We start from the raw sequence: 17,065 nt of genomic DNA, 5'->3' as shown, positions 1-17,065 counted from the left end.
CTGGCATAATTTTTTCTCAGAGAATTTCAGGGGATCTTTACAAGTAAGTGCTGCATGTAATCTGATCTTGCACTCCTTATCAAGATTTGTACTTTTCCGATTTATTTTGGGTTGCTGAATTTCTGTTGCTGGTCAGCCACTTTTCGATGGCTTCTGGCCGTTGGACTAATAATTGCTGCTAAAAGTTTATACTTAAGAATGGCATGTAAGGAGAGTCAGGCAGAATATGGAGTATTGGTGATTTGATTTAGCTTTTTACAAAACTTGCACGATGGATATGTGTTTTTTGCAAAGTTCTGATTTCTGTCAATTCAGATAAAGAGAATTCAGGTTGTAGGTTTAGGCAACATTGAATTATTGTGAGATGTGGCAAAACATGTGCATTCAATGTTTAAAACTGTTATTTTTAATATATAGAGAGTTAAATGTAAAATCTCTAGCATTTTACTACCTGACCACCTAAGTGAAGCACATTTTTGTACCACAGTGTAAAAGTTGGGGACTGATTTACATGACTTACACGTGGGGTATATGCACAAGTTTAAAAATCACCCTTTACAGTTTCACAATCCTTGCATGTGGGTCTCCTTTCTTAGGTTAGAGCAGCCTGAATCTGTCACCTTCCACCAACAGCAACTGACCCCAGGAATATGAAAAATTCCATGATGTAAGGTGTAGGTGGGCAACAGCCAGCCTGCCAAGTCACTGGATCTTGCCCATAAACCAGCCCACTGGGACCTTCAGGCATGCTGCAGGAAGCTGCTTAAAGCAGCGTGGGGATGGCTGAGATTTAAGCAGCTTTCTGGACCGCAGGGGGCAGGGTGTGGCTTCACATGTAGTCTCAGCAAAAATCCCTCAGCTGCTATTGGCCTGTTTCAGGTTGCAGGGAGGCAGGAGTAGTGCACAAAGCCTCCGCCTCCCCTTGCCATGGGAGCAGAGAGCCCCCTGAAGCAGCTTTGACCAGTCTGGTGCTGCAGCAGTCAGGGAGCCTACCCCCGAGGGCTGCTGGCCAGCAGCAGCGTAGATAAGTGCTTCCCAGCCAAAGCCTGCATTTGGCACTCCAGCTTCTCCCTCCCCAAACTGACCAACCCCAGGTCACCACTCAGACTCTCTGAACCCCACCTCCTACAGGTCATCACTCCCTCTTCAATCTTCCAGTCCCTCCTACAACTCTTCACCAGGCCAGAGTCCTTTCCTGCACCCATACCCCCTCTCAGATCCAGCCTCCACACCCCTGCCCCAGGTCACTGCCCCCTCCCGCCCACTCTCTTCTGCATTCTAATCCCCTACCCTGAGCTACCTTCACCCAACCTCTGTCCCAGACCTTGCATCCACTCTATAGCAAAGTACAGCCCTTGACTACTTACAAAATCTTGGAGTGGTTCCCCACCTCAAAAATTACTGCCCATCCCTGGTGTAAAGTCATCCTACTCACTTTTTTTTCCTTGCAGGGCTGCCACCTCATGCATACTTTTAGTAAGAGCCCTATGCTGCTTCATGCATACCGTTTCATCCTCTTTGGGACTCACAACATGGGCTAAAATAGTCATACCACAAGATTTTCTTTGTATTCTCCACAACATTAAATAGGTCTCATTTCCTCCACCTTCTACAAGAACACAAGGCTTATAGTGGCATTAGTATTCCCAGAGTTAGCTTAATTTAAGTACCACATTTTGGTTTAAATTTTCCTTAGTGTCTTGCTGGGTTCTGTGTCAAAGAAAATTTTATGGGATCTGTAGCGAACCAGTTCAGCTCCATGTGAGACTTTCATTCAGATACTGAACCGGTCTTAATAAAGTGTTTGAACTTGAAGTGTTACCAGGACAGATGAAGTATGTTTCTGCTGGATATGGTCAGAAAATGGTATATTAATTTCCAGAGGAATAACTTTTGTATGTTGCATTCATGAGACAATCAATGCATATTTGCCTATCTTTTCTTCGTCCTCTGCTGCACAAATGAGAGAATGCATATGTTCACAAAATGCCACTTCTGAGTAAAGTTTCACTTTAAACCTGCAAAGTGCATTTACCTCAGGGTCTTCTAAATATTGATATTTGTATCTGATACTCATAATAGCCTTAGATGTAATATATGGATAGTTCAATAGCACCTTAAAGACTGACAATTTTGGCATAAGCTTTCATGAGTTTCAACTCATTTCATCAGACATGAAGGGAAAGAAAAAAAATTGTAGGGATACAGAGATGGGAACATTACATCAAAGCTACTTCAGTCAAGGTAAGAAAGTGAGCTTACTTAAAGTAGAAAATTACTTAGGGTAATAAATGTGCCATTCCCAATTCCTGTGCAGACCCATCTGATGGAATTCATATGCAAATTTGACACTATCTCAGGGCTTTCTCATTGCAGCATGCTTTTGACGTTTCTTTGCTTGAGGACGACAGCTATCCAACCTGTTTGTTTTTTTTTCCTTCCAGCATCTGATGAAGTGAGTTGCAGCTGACAAAAACTTATGCCATAATATAACTGTCAGTCTTTAAGGTGCCACCGGCTTTGTTGTTGTTTTTGCTGGAAAAGACTAACATGGCTATCTCTGAAAACTGCCATCTGGGTTATTGTTTCTCTGCTAGTATTAAAAGTGAAGTCCCTCAAGCCTATATTCAATTAAATGCTCTTATTTTATACCAGTTATCTGAAGATAGCTATTGAAATAATCCAGTTCTTCAGAATTTTGGATACCAGTGCCAATATGACTAGCACTTTGCAATTACACTCTTCAGAGCATAACATTTTCACTGTGAACAAATTGTAGCAATAGATTCAACACAAACACCCATACTCCTAGTCTTAGCTTAATTTGCAAAAAGAGAGGTTTAAATAAAAGTGCTCAAAAGAAAGAATTCCCCAAACCACAAGGCTAAAGTATTTTCTTTATTGGGAAAATTCAAGGCAGTTCAGAAACTCCATTTGCTACATCATTCTTGCATTACATAAGAACTGTTCCTTTCTGAAGTACCATCATGTCTAACCCTGCTCCAGTAGCCCAGAACGAGACTTATGTTTATGAATATATTCTTGCAGATGAAACCTGTCATCATTCAGTCCACAAACAGAATTAGAAAAAGTTCAATAACATACAACAAGACAATATTTAAGATGTCAGGCATTACTGCATGAAGACCTTAGCTATTTACTATGTTGAATCAAGATTAGTTTAAAAATGCTTTTCTTCAGTCACTGCATGTTATGCTTATTCAGCTTCACAATTAAGCCAAAAATCTAGATCTGATAGCTAAATGCTATAGTTAACTTTTTAAACAATTCAGTCTGTAGTCTTAGCCAGACAGTTCTCTGCAATATGTAATATTTTATTCCCACTCAAAGCAAGAAATGCATTTCAATCACTGCATATGTTAGTAAACTAAAAGCTGAATTAAAGTTCAAGACATTTAAAGTTTACAGTTGAAGCAGTTTACATACAATATTAACTTACAAATAAATCTAAGTTTACCTGATAACACCAGAAAAGTTCACAGACAAATGCAACACCTACGTTCACATTTTTCAATCAGTCACAGATTAGTTTCAATTTGCAAATAATACTCGAATGCAAGTATACTACATTTGCAGCAGAATGTTCTTTTGTACTGAAAGTAAAAGATAAGTATTCTCCTCCCCCAAACATTGTTCCCTACAAGCCCTTACAAAGTGGTGACTGGTTTTGTTGAGTGCTTTAAAAATAATCATGGAAAACAAAAGTAAAAACAGCAGAGTGAGAGACCACATAATTGGATCCATGGAAAATACAGAATGTACAACCTAAAATGACAAATTTCACAGAAAATCTTCCCACCAATGCATATTAATTCATTAACAGACACTTCAGCTGGAAGATTTTATTTATTTTTGACACTTGGGACTTTTATACAACTATGAATAGAACAGTCATAAAATTAAGAAGATCTATGCCTGATCCACAATATATGCTGAGCAGGTAGGTAGGGCCAGAAAATATGTATAAGGCTGAAAGGGAAGAATAATTTTCTGTTTGAGGGCAGTAAAATCTCTTCAGTCCATGTAAACTAAGTACAATATTATCAGGTTATTCGGAAGCAGAACACAGCTTTCAAACAGGCTGAACATAGTGTCTGTAAAATCCTCCCAGCATTCTAGTAGGGATGCAAGGATTTCTGAGATCACTTATAAATGTAAAGACAAGCTTTATTTGTACCCACATTTTTTAAAAATAGTGATACTTATTGTTGCTTGGGCTACAGTGTAAATGGTTCAATTTCAGCCAGCTCAATATACATAAAAACATCATTAGTGTGAAATGTAACAAATAGAAGAGATTATAAACCAGTGTCATTAGGGGGGAGCAGTTACCACAAATCCTTCCGCCTGGATTGCAAATGTATTAACCATTTGTTGCTGAATTATTTGCTTTAACTACTGTATGTAGTGAGGGGAAAATGCTACAAATATCTACTACTGCCATAAGACATCCATTGGAGAGGCCTACAGCCTTATTTCCCAGGGATCACACACTTAAGCCATTTCTATACAGGCCTCTTCCGAAGGAGAAATGGCCTTAGAGAACAGAACAGAGGAGCCACAGTAGGCATGTTCACTGCACAGGCTTACCGTCTACGCAACAAAAAAAAGGAGAAATCAATGAGTAATTCCAATCTTCTCTAAAGACTGAGATATGACCCCCAGATTGTGAATTTGAGAATGAATCATCTTTGAAAACAGGCACTGGTAATAGTTCCAATTACGTAAAGAATCTGAACCAGACACAAAGTCTACATCAGATTTTACGATCTGCTGTTGTATTTGAGTTGTGTGTGCAGTGTTTTCACAGGAGGTTATTTAATATTTTAAGACAGCTACCTTTTTCTGGATGCATAACTCACAAAAATACAGTGGTCTGATATTTTCACTGTTTTCTTCAGGAAGTTCTCAGCTTCACTTGATTGCTTGCGGATGAGGTTTAATATCTAAAGACATGTCCTTAGGCATGCCCACGTAATTTATATCTGTAATCAATGTATTTTGTATTATTCATGAAAATGACATTTCGATATGCACAATTTTGCTTTGCTTTATCTGAATCTTTAAGTGTTACTAATAGCAGTCAATGCCAACAACCATTAAATCTGCAAAGTCCTGCAAGATTACTAGGTTCTCATCTCTGTCTAGCCCTCTAGAGACCTCATGGCATGCAATAAGGTTACTAAATGATTGGTGAATAACTTTGCTTCTTGTAGTGTATCTGAGGCATTTTCAATGCCAAGTTTAAGCTAATCCTTTTTTTTAAATGTACTACAAATACCAGGTCTTATCCAAGAGCAGCTAGACTATTGCCTTCTTTCTAAATACTCAAGAATTTCTTGTTTTAAGTTGTTTTTTGGATAAATATTTCTAAGTCATTAAGAACCTTATTCTAATAGCAAGTAATTTCTATGACCTTATGAGATCAATTCAGATGAACAGTGTTTTAGCAGAATGTTTGTTTAAATTGGAAATAACCCAGTTTCATGGAAAAAAGTCAAGGCACCTTAGCAGTGAGCCCACCTTAGTTTGTTTCATTACCAAATTTAAAAAAACTGAAGCAAATGCATGAAGTGTTTACTGCACCAATTTCACAATCTTTGATAAACAGACACCATGTATGTTTTCTTCTGTAACAAGAGTTCTAGATAAATCTCCATCTTCACAATGCAGACCTTATTACAGTATCTTCACTCATGCAAATAAATGCACTACAAATTTAATTTGCATCTGTTGTGAAATTATGCCACATCCAGTACACCTGCAGCCACCAGTTGCCTTGAAAGCCAGTCCAATCCTTCATATAATCCCATGCCACTTCGTGCATCACAGCCCTGAATATACCAGCTACGGCCACAGCAGAGTTTATGGAGACTCAGCATTTCTGTGATTTCTTCTACTGAAAGAGCCCCCGCTACATCCTGTGAGAAAACCAGGTATTATATTAAACACCCATGTATTCACCATAGTAAGATTTCTAGAGCTTTCACTTTTATTGTAAGACTACAGATTATTTAGAACTGTTAGAAAACCTCCCACATCTTTAAAACTACAAATCAAACGAATAATCTTAATGCCCATAAGGTTTTACTGTCCTTGTCACACAAATTTAAATAGCTGCTAGATTCATTAAATAAGTTCTTATAATGAGGAAAAACTTGTGAATTTAATTCCTTTCCCATACCCACTATTTAATTATGGTTGACACTTTACAAACTTTGTTTTAATTACAGTTTTAAAAAGAAAACGAGGGGAAAAAAATCAGTACCTGCTTATTGGCAAAGATCAGTAGCAAGGCATCTCGCAATTCTTTCTCTGTTAATAACTTTGCAAGTTCACTGTGTGCTTCACTAACCCTGTCTCTGTGACTGCTATCAACAACAAATACCACTGCTATAGAAAAGAAACAAAACATTACACACATTCATTCAAACATGCACTCTCAAAAGTAACTCAGATATAATACCCAAATGAACACTGAATTGTCTACTCCATAAACTCTCCTTTATTTCCAAAAAAGGAACCTAAAATGCACAGTGTTTCTCAAAATTGCAAATTAATCTAAGCCTCAGCATTAAGATACTGTACAGACATACTTACTTGAAAAAAATCTAGAAAAAATTCTTCAAAAGCCAGTAGCTTAGACCCTGCCTACAAAAGGAAATTGAAATGGTTTATCTTGAGTCTGTTTTAAAACCCATTTAGTTAAGCTGATTAAAAGCAGTGTATGGACACTTATTACAGTTTAGCTTAAAGCAATTCCTAATCAATCAATCAAAATAAGACTGTCCACAGGGCTTTGCAAATGGTTAAATCAGTCTAAAGTCACATATTTCGTTAATTCAGTGCAATTTTCTTATGTAGGCAAGCCTTATGATAAGGTTATGTACATTTGTGAGAGGATTTTACATGTCAAAAGAGCTTTAAGATTACAAGAATGGATGGGTGACACAGTCAACTGAACTCTTAGGAACTCATGAAGGTTGTAGACAAGAAGGAAGGAAAATTAATGGGAGACAGAACTGGAGAACATAAATTCTCTGTATAAATTCCAGTGCTTTTCAGCTATTACAGTAGAAATATACAACCATTACAGCAAAGAAGAAAAATGACTTTGTATTTTCAGTTCTCACCCTAGCCCTGAACCTCTTCTCTCATTGGAGAAAACATCCTATATGCTAGAGACTTCTACAGTCTTAAATTCTGAGATAATGTTAATCTTTGGAAAATATTGTTTAAAAAGGAGTGATTTAAAATGTCACAAAATTCCGCAAAAGGAAAGAAAGCACCCAATAAATTCAAGTTTGTTGTCCTTAAAAGAATCTGTGTTTAAGAATGATTTCATAAAATATTTAAATCAGGAATCTGAACCCCATTTTCAATGTAAAAATAAACAACTCTATAGTACTTAGGGCATCTCCATAATTCAATGCTCTAAAATATAGTAGGCACTTACACGCCATAACATGCAAAGAATGTTTTACCATGGCAACAGTAATGCTGTTCTGATAGATCTGGTTTTATCCTTATTACTGTAACTATGACTGGACATTATGTAGCAGTACTGAAACAGAAGCTGTGGCAATTTGTAGAACTACTTGCAAGAGGCTCCAAAAGGCTAAGTATTTTAATTTCAAATGTTATCTAATCTTTATACATCTCATGCTACTTATCACCCTGTGAATTTCTGGAATGCCCCATCTTTGTCTGCTGTCAGCTAAAACCAATTTAACATAGTTCATGGAGCCATAACAGAAATTAGAACATCTGATGAATTTAAGAAGAATGCAGCTTTTTCTAGCAGACATCAAGATGAACTGGGCCATAATATTTTCTTAGGCCATGAACATAAGCACCCCTGCTATAATTTTACACACAATTACTTATTTTACGTCAATTTCCTTGGTTAAATGATTCCTAATCATATTATTTTTGGCATTACCAAAACCACAAACTACAAAATCAATCAGTCTAAATGTTATAGCAATCCTACCTTGTGTATTGAGGTAATAATGCTTCCACAAAGGCCTCAACTTGTGCTTGCCTCCTACATCCCAAATAGTAAACTTCAGATTTTTATATTCTACAGTTTCAACATTAAAACCTAAAAAAGAAAAGTTCACTTTTATACACTTATTCACAGTGCCTCCCCCCCCAACAAAAGAGGGGCCGATACTCAGTACTAGCAAGTACTGGCGCAAAAAAACCACTGCTTATTCCTATTAATGAAGCAACCAACCTTTAAATCATTTTGTTACATACCTATTGTGGGAATAGGTTGCATGAATTCATCTTGCTTTAACTTAAACAAAATAGTTGTTTTGCCAGCTCCATCTAATCCTAGGGTTACAACTCGAATCTCCATTTTTGGTCCAATATGTACCCTATTGTCCTGGAGAAAAATATATACAAACACTGAAAACATGCAAGCTCCATCTCCAACATCTTTGTAGGAAACTCCAAGATCTCTGTGGCAGGCAACATGTCTCACTATTTATAAAGTCTCAGAGAGGTTGCCATGTTAGTCTGTAGCTTCACAAATAAAAAGCATTCCTGTCGGACTTTAGAAACTCACAAATGTATTAGGTTTCACCCAGGAAACATCATGACCTAATAAGTTTGTTAGTCTCTAAGGTGCTACAGGACTGCTTTTCATTTGTAAAGTGCCAAATCAGAATCGGTCACAGTCAGAAAATATTCTAAAAAGATCCATTTTTACAAAAGAAATACTTTTGCAGTATCTGTGAAAAGTCTGGTGATAATCATTCCAGTTTTCCTTCAATATACGCTTCACATTTCAGAAGAGAGTTCTATTTTCATTAGAATTTTGAAGACATAAAAAAGGGGTTTTTGAAGACTATACCTTTGTAAATGTGACAGGAATGCTAGCATCCAGCTGTATATGATCTGCAAGTTCTGTAAACTGATGCTGCTGTTTTTGTAATGTTTCTAGTAGCCTTGTAATCTCCTGTTTGGCCAACACTACTCTGCAGTCATCCTAAATAAGACAAAAAGAAAGAAGCACTCTTTTTACTAGTAAACCATTTAATGCAAAAAAGAAGATATTTATAACAATAAAACTTTTTTTCTGCTAATCTAATCAAAGCCAATTTATATTTACAAAAAATGTATTTAAACTATAATTTTTTATGCTGCAAATCTAATTCTAATACAGATCCAAAAGCTTTGCAAAAATGCAAATCTCACTCTTTCCTTCCCCTATTCCCCTCGTTCATGTGAAAGAAAAATATCGATACCATTCTCAGAAGTGTAGCTTCCTCAGGCTTAGAGTATAGCAGGAGTGTTCAACCTGTGGCCTGAGGGCCAGAATCCAGCCTGCTGAGACTTTTCATCCAGTCCCCAATGCCTGCAGTGACCATATCTCCCTGTCTCATATACGGAACAGGGAGATATGGGGAGAGGGGAGGCTCCTCCCAACTCTGGAAAGCCCTGGGGAGCTGGGAAGCAGGTGGCAGCTGCTGGCCCTCCCCCAGAGCCCAGGGAAGCAGCAGCTGCCCATGGTCCTCCCGATTCCCCAAGTCTCAGGGAAGTGATTGGAAAAGGTAAGGGCCCAAAATGTTAGAATTCATCCCTTTTAAAAAATAAATAGGGATGCCTTTTTGGCATCCCAAATACAGGACCGTCCCACCCAATACAGGACAGATGGTCACCCTGATGATGCCGGCAGTGGCGCCATTTTGAAAGCCGGCTGTGGGGCTTGGGGTCAGCAATCTGCAGCACTGAGCCACATGTGGCTCTTTAAGGAGCCATTTGTGGCTCAGGATACTGCCACTGGTGACTCCTCCTTCAGCTCCCTGCTCCAGTCAAGTGGCGCAGGGCAGAGGCAACCAGAGATGGTGAACTGCAGCTCCTGCAAAGGGCTCACACCCAGCACATGGGCTGTGGGTCACCAATGCCGCCCTGTGTCTGAATGACAAGGAGGGACTGGAAGCACTGCATGCAGCTGTCCAAGGCTGGCCCCACTCCAAGTGCCTAAAGCTGCCACCTGTTCTGCTCCACTGGACAGAAGCTGGCTTCCTCCAAAATGTAGGAGCGCCCAGGGCCTGGATCCCATCCTGGCTCACGGACCAGTGCCATTGCAGCATCCCCCTGCAGGGTGGGAACCACCCGGGGCAGCGCCCCTCACTCCCCATGGAGCTGCCTGGACCATCTCAAGCCACTCCCCAAGCTCGCTGCAGCCCTAGGCCACCAGTCACAGTCTCTCCAGTCCTGCAGCATGTGGCCAGGCAGTGCCAGGAGGCCATTCTCCCTCGTGTCAGCTCTGCTGTACTGCACAGACTGAGGAAGCCTTAGAGAAAGTGAGATATCTGGCAAGGGACTGGGGGAACTCTTCCTTTGGCTTGAAGCCAGCTTGGGGCTGCAGGGAGAGGCTTTAAGCCTGGGGGTGGCTTGGGGCTGCGAGGGATCTAAGGCTGGGGGCAGGGGGCAGTTTAGAGTTGTGAGGGGCTTAAGCTTGGGGGTAGGGTGGTGGGGGTGATTTGAGGTTATTTTGTATTTGGAACATGTAAAAAATTGCTGTGTGGCCCTCCGGTGAAAAAAGGTTGGACGCCCCCTGGATTAGAGCAACTGGTTAACAACATACAGCAATAATGTAGAAAAACTGTACCAGTTGTTATAACTCGGAAATTCAGTAGGTAGAATGTCAGCATTTAAGGTGAAATGTGACCAGAGTTATTTCCCAACAGCTTAAAGGACAAAGGCGATTTAAAATTGTATTTAAAAAATAAAAAGCTGTCTCACAGTAACAGCATATTACATTTATAAACTCAAAGATTTGTTTAAAAAAAGGTTAATTTTCACTAAATATATGTACTTTTTTCTCTCAAATATTCTTGGACAATTAAAATGGACTAGTCAGTTTTATGATTTGTATCATCACTTCCTTATTCTCATACTTAGCAAAAAGCTGTGATGGTTGGGTTTCAAATCCTTCAGAGAACCACTTAACGCCAAGCAAACATTTTTCTACCCTCACTTTATTTCTAAGAAAGCATTCATTTTAGTATCAGCAACTGTAAAACCTTTTCCCTTAAAAAAACCTGTATTTTCCATCCTCACATAACGAATAACTTATATTTTCAATCTGATGTTATAGCTGTGTGCTTCTAACATGAAAATTTAAAAGCACAGTATTGTGTAATTTAGTGGTCTATAACCTGGCTTCATTTACAGATCCAATTATGCACTTGTTCCATGTTAAAGCTCATTTAATCACCTACCTGCTGTAACGTCTTTTCACAGTGAAGGCAAGCAGTTGAAACCTGTGACAACAGGATAGTCATGTCTTCTTGCTGTTGTCGGAGCCAGATCAATTTCTCCCGCACATGTGCGTCAACCACACTAAGTGCCATTTCTTCTTGGCGACAAAGGGTTTCATGAAGATCAGAAAAATAGGCTCGAACACATGAACGGGCATTTTCTGCAGTACCTGGCACCTGCAGTGTAAAGGCACAAAATCAGAGACAAAACTGACAGTTTATCCAAATAGTATAATACTTAATGCTCTGTTATACCCCAACTCCTAATTTTAAAATGAGCTTGACTGGCAGAGTCAGATCCGACAGGCACAGTTCTGATGAGGGTTGTAGATCTGCTCCTTGCACCAAGGCCCTTGCATATAGGTTATACAATAAACATTTTCTTATTATGTGTATAGAGTGTATGAAAATAAATACTATCAGGGAGAAATAACCTGAAAACGATACAGCAGCATATGCAGGCACGTGGACAAACTGCTTATGATACTACTACCGTGCTGTAGTACGCTGGTGGGAAATCCGTATGACTGTGAACCTGCAGGCAACAGTGCCTCCACACTCCCCTAACCAGGAGAGAAACAAAGAGAAGCCGTGCGAAGGTTGGGAGTGGTGGGTGAGGTGAGGCATGGGGAGGCACGCAGGTCCTCATTTATTCAAAATCAGAGTTGCCCAGCTGATGGAGGGTATGTCAGCTCTGCTGACTCTGCAGCTGAATGCCACCTCCTGGGCCCTCACAACAGTCAGTCATTCTACCTGTGTGTGCAGGAACCTTCCTGTTTCTGTACAACAGGTGCCCACAGTAGGGCTGTGTAAGGAGTGGAATGAGAAAAGGGGGGCAGGGAGGAAGGAATAAGGGTGGAACATGGCAGGGGGAGGGAAATGTGGGAGTGAGGGGATGGGGTTGGGGTTGGGGCACGGTGTGTGGGGAATGAGATGGGGAAGAAAGGATGACAGAGGAATCATCATGGAAACCAAGACCCCAGCATTTGGCATCCGCTCAGCATCTTTTGGGACTCCTGTTAAGCAGGCCCATCAAACCCTCACCTGATACGTCCTACTGTCCGACACCTGGACCTCTACACTGAGCCCCCCATACTGCTGATCTCCATGTTGCTGTACCTGGACCTCCTCCATCAAGCCCCATTCACCCAACACCCAGACCACCCACAATATGTCCCACATACCCAGTATCCTTTGCTCAATGCCATGCTTCCATACCCAGACCCCACTGCTGAGCCCCAACCATCATCACCTGGATCCCATGCCAAGTCCCACTGCCTCTGCACCCAGAACACTGCAACGAGCCCCAGTGGATTCACATCTCCTACTGAGCTGCCCCTACCCAGACTGTCCCAAACAGAAACATCTCATCCCGAACCTAGATCTCTCCACACTGGATCCCACTGGGCTCAGCCTGCCCACCCACACCTGATGCATCTGGCAAGGGGCCTTTGTATTTCTAGGGCAGACATAGCCGTTGCACAATGCCAGGATCTCACAAAACTGAGTGACTTTGCAACAAAATAGCAGATTAAATTTAAATATTGATAAATGCAAAGTAATGCGTCCTGGGAGGAGTTGGGGGAGCAAGCAGCTAGGCTATGAGGTGGGCAGCCACACAGCCCCTGGCTTCTCCCAGCTGGCAGCTGCATTTCTGCTGGGCTCCCCAGCTGGGGAGCCTGGTGAATGCAGACAGAGGTTTACAGCATGGTTCTCTAAAAGCATCCCACTCAATGTACAGCAGCAGTCAAAAAAGCAAACAATGTTGGTAGTCATTAGGAACAGGATACATAGTAAGACAGAAAATACCTTATTTCTGCTTTATAAATCTGTGGTATACTCATGTCTTGAATAACTGCACAAATGATTGCCTCATTTCACAAAAGAGATATTGGGATTGGAAAAGGTTCAGAAAAGGGCAACAAAAATGACTGGGGTAAGCAACAGCTGTATCATCGCTAACTGAATAAGGGTGTGAGTGGAAAAATAATGAAACATAGCAAGGTGAACATGGAACTGGCTGGTGTGACTGACCAAGCCATAAAATGAACAACCAATAGCAGTAAAGAATGCCAAATAAGGAAGATAATGCCTATGTGGCTGGAGCAACAAGGTGCAGTTGGTGTTGCACTGGCTGGAGGAACAAGGTGCAGTTTGATGAGGCATTATAGCAAGGATGAGATAATTCGGAATGAGGAATTTGTGTAAGTACGTGACCAGACAGAGACAAAAGGCCCAACCACCAGGGATACTGTGGAGACAAACCAGTAAACATCACCTGAGGCAGCATGTGCACCACCAGAGCTCCAGATTCCAAGCTTCACTCACACATTGGGCTGGCTAGCCAAGGATGAGTATGAGGCATGAATGAGCATGTGAAAATTCTGCCAGTATTTTGGGAAGTAAACCAATTGTATTGAAAAATACTCACATGGTGTGACTCCCTCTCTGTAAGGCCCTGGTATGAGGGCTTGATCAGCCTTCATTGCCACTACGGCAGTTTAACACTGCCATATGAGGAGAGATGAATAAAACTGGGAATATTCAGCTTCAAAAAGAAATGAGTTGGGGGGTTATGATAGAGGTCTATAAAATTGTGACTTATATGGAAAAAATAAAGAAGCAAAAGTTATTTACTCCTTCCCATGACACAGTAACTAGGGGTCACCAAATCAAATTAAAAGGCAGCATTTTTAAACCAAACAAAAGGAAGTATTTCTTCATGCAATGCACAGTCACAACCGTAGAACTTCCTGCCAGAGGATGTTGTGAAGTCCAAGACTAAAATGGGGTTCAAAAAAGAACTAGATACATTCAGGGAGGTTAGGTCTATCAATGGCTACGAGCCAGGTGGGGCAGGGATGATGTCCTTAGCCTCTGTTTTGTCAGGGCTGGGAACGTGCACAAGGGAATGGATCACTTGGTAAGTACCTGTTCTTGTACCTGTTCTGTTCATTGCCCCGGAGCACCTGGAATTAGCCACTGTTGGAAGACAGGATACTAGGCTATGAAGACCTTTGTCTGACCCACTGTAGCCATTCTTATAATCAGATGCAGCCTCACTGTTGAATCTCTGCACCAGGGAAGGTGGAAGCATCCGGGTGATTTCTCACCTCAACGTAGCTAGTGGTGAGTGCTCCCTGCACTGCCATTCTGGAGCCACACTGATTTACTGCAAAATTCTGCAAATGGTATAATTTTAAAGTACTGTGTGCATAATTTTTAATTTTTTGCACAGAGTTCCCTCAAGAGTACGTATAAACATACAGCTCTCCCCATAGCTGCTCTTATTTTTAGCTTAATCAAGGAGATCATCAATGTGATTCAGGTTGAATCGCTCTAGTCCAACACCCTAGGGACCTGACTTGTGCTGAAGGAGAGAATGTGTCAGACCACGGGATATTAATCTTGTCTAGCAGCCTCACCAACACATCCACTTCTTGCTGGGCTCTTAGAAGACATTTAGGGGTAAATTACAGCTAAATAACAGCACAGAACACTAAGGGCTTGTCTACACTACCACCTTCCTTCAAAGCAAAGATGGTAATTAGGGTGTTGGGAGTTTACTAATGAAGTGCTGCAGTGCATACGCAGCACTTCATTAAGCAAATTTCCCCCCACCCCCGTGTCAACTTCGAAGTACCAGCACCCGTCTAGCTGCGGCTCACCTGCCAGTACTTCAAAGTTCCGGGGCAACTTCGAAGTCCCTTTACTCCTCAAAATTTTAAAAGTTTAAAACTTTGAAGTAGCCACAGGTCGGGGGGTGGAATTTGCTTAATGAAGCACTGCGCATGCACTGCAACATTTCGTTAGTAAACTCCCAACACTCTAATTACCATCCTTCCTTCGAAGGAAGGTGGAAGTGCAGACAAGCCCTAAGAGTCAGGACTGGTGGCTGTAAACAAACTTTATGGGATCACAGGAAACTTGGCCACACCCATGATAAGTGGTCATCCAGCTAACTAAAATAATGCTGGATTATGGAGAACATAAGAATGGCTATACAGAGTGAGACCAAAGATCCCATCTATACCAATATCCTGACTGCCAAATATGGCCAATACCAGATGCCCCAGAGGGAGTGAACTGAACAGGAAACAATCTCTCTCCTGCCATCCATCTCCACCTTCTGACAAACAGAGGCTAGGGACACCATTCATTACCCATCCTGGCTAACAGCCTTTAATGGACCAAACCTCCATGAATTTATCTAGCTCTTTTTAAAACCTGTTATAGTCCTACGCTTCACAGCCTCCTCTGGCAAGAAGTTCCCCATTTTGACTGTGTATTGTGTGAAAAAGAATTTCCTTTTATTTGTTTTAAACCTGCTGCCCATTAATTTCATTTGGTGTCCCCACGTTCTCATCTTATGGGAACAAGTAAATAATTTTTCCTTGTTCACCTTCTCCACACCACGCATAATTTTATGTCTCTCTATCATATCCCCTCCTTAGTCTCCTCTTTTCTAAGATGAAAAATCTTATTCTCTTTAATATCTCTTCATATGAGACCTGTTACAAACCCCTAATAATTTTAGTTGCCATTTTCTGAACCTTTCTAATGCTAATATATCTTTTCTGAGATGAGGTGACCACATCTATATGGAGTATTCAAGATGTGGGCATACCATGGTTTTATACAAGGACAATTAGATATTTTCTGTCTTAATCTCTGTCCCCTTTTTAATGATTCCTAACATCCTATTGGCTTTTTTGACTGCCGCTGCACACTGTCTGGAAGTTTTCAGAGAACTATCCATAATGACTCCAAGATCTCTTTCCTGATTAGTTGTAGTTAAATTAGCCCCCATCATATTGTATGTATAGCTGGGGCTATTTTTTCCAATGTACATTACTTTACATTTATCTACATTTAATTTCATTTGCTATTTTGTTGCCCAATCATCAGCAAACTTTGCCACCTCACAGTTTACCCCTTTCTCCAGATCTTTTATGAATAAGTTGAATAGGACTGATCCTAGGACTGACCCACTAGTTACTCCTCTCTATTCTGAAAATTTCCTACCCTTTGTTTCCTGTCTTTTAGCAAATTCTCAGTCCATGAAAGAATCTTCCCTCATATCCCATGACAACTTACATAAAAGGCTTTGGTGAAGGACCTTGTCAAAAGATTTCTGGAAATCTAAGTACATTATATATCTATGGGACCCCCTTTGTCCACATGTTTGTTGGCCCTTCAGAGGACTCTAATACATTAGCAAGACATGATTTCCCTTTGCAGAAACCATGTTGACTTTTGCCCAACAAATTATGTTCTTTTATGCGTCCGACAATTTTATTCTATACTATGGTTTCAGCTAGTTTGCCTGATACCGACAGACTTACTTGTCTGTAATTGCCAGGATTGCCTCTTGAGCCCTTTTTAAATATTGGTGTTATGTTAGCTATCTTCCAGTCATGAAGTACATAAGCTGATTTAAATGATAGGTTACAAACCATTGTTAATAGTTCTGCAATTTCACATCTGAGTTCTTTCAGAAGTCTTGGGTGATTGCCATCTGGTCCCGGGGACTTGTTACTGTTAAGTTTGTTCATTAGTTCCAAAACCTCCTCTAAGGACACCTCAGTCTTGGACAATTCCTCAGATTTGTCACCTACAAAGGACAGCTCAGGTTTTGGAATCTTCCTAAGATCCTCAGCCCTCAAGACTGAAGCAAAGAATTCATTTAGTTTTTCTGCAGTGACTTCATCATCTTTCAGCGCTCCTTTTTTTAACTCTATCATCTAGGGGGCTCACTGGCTGTT

General features: G+C 40.7%; 1 protein-coding gene across 1 annotated transcript in view; it reads right to left on the bottom strand.

The window, feature by feature from the left end:
- Positions 1-2,877: 2,877 nt before the first annotated feature.
- The window catches only part of TRIM23 (tripartite motif containing 23), a 32,454-nt gene continuing 18,266 nt past the window's right edge, over positions 2,878-17,065 (bottom strand). The window contains exons 6-11 of the mRNA XM_074995512.1: positions 11,262-11,477; positions 8,885-9,019; positions 8,284-8,413; positions 8,015-8,125; positions 6,290-6,414; positions 2,878-5,942 (exon numbers count right to left, since the gene is read on the bottom strand). Of these exons, the coding sequence (XP_074851613.1) occupies positions 5,763-5,942; positions 6,290-6,414; positions 8,015-8,125; positions 8,284-8,413; positions 8,885-9,019; positions 11,262-11,477 (897 nt within the window). The 3' untranslated portion in view covers positions 2,878-5,762. The remainder of the gene's footprint in view (positions 5,943-6,289; positions 6,415-8,014; positions 8,126-8,283; positions 8,414-8,884; positions 9,020-11,261; positions 11,478-17,065) is intronic.

Source organism: Carettochelys insculpta, chromosome 5 (assembly GCF_033958435.1).
Source record: "Carettochelys insculpta isolate YL-2023 chromosome 5, ASM3395843v1, whole genome shotgun sequence".
Lineage (NCBI taxonomy): Eukaryota > Metazoa > Chordata > Testudines > Carettochelyidae > Carettochelys > Carettochelys insculpta.
Note: the sequence above shows the minus strand (reverse complement) of the source record. Positions and strands in the feature narration are given on the sequence as shown.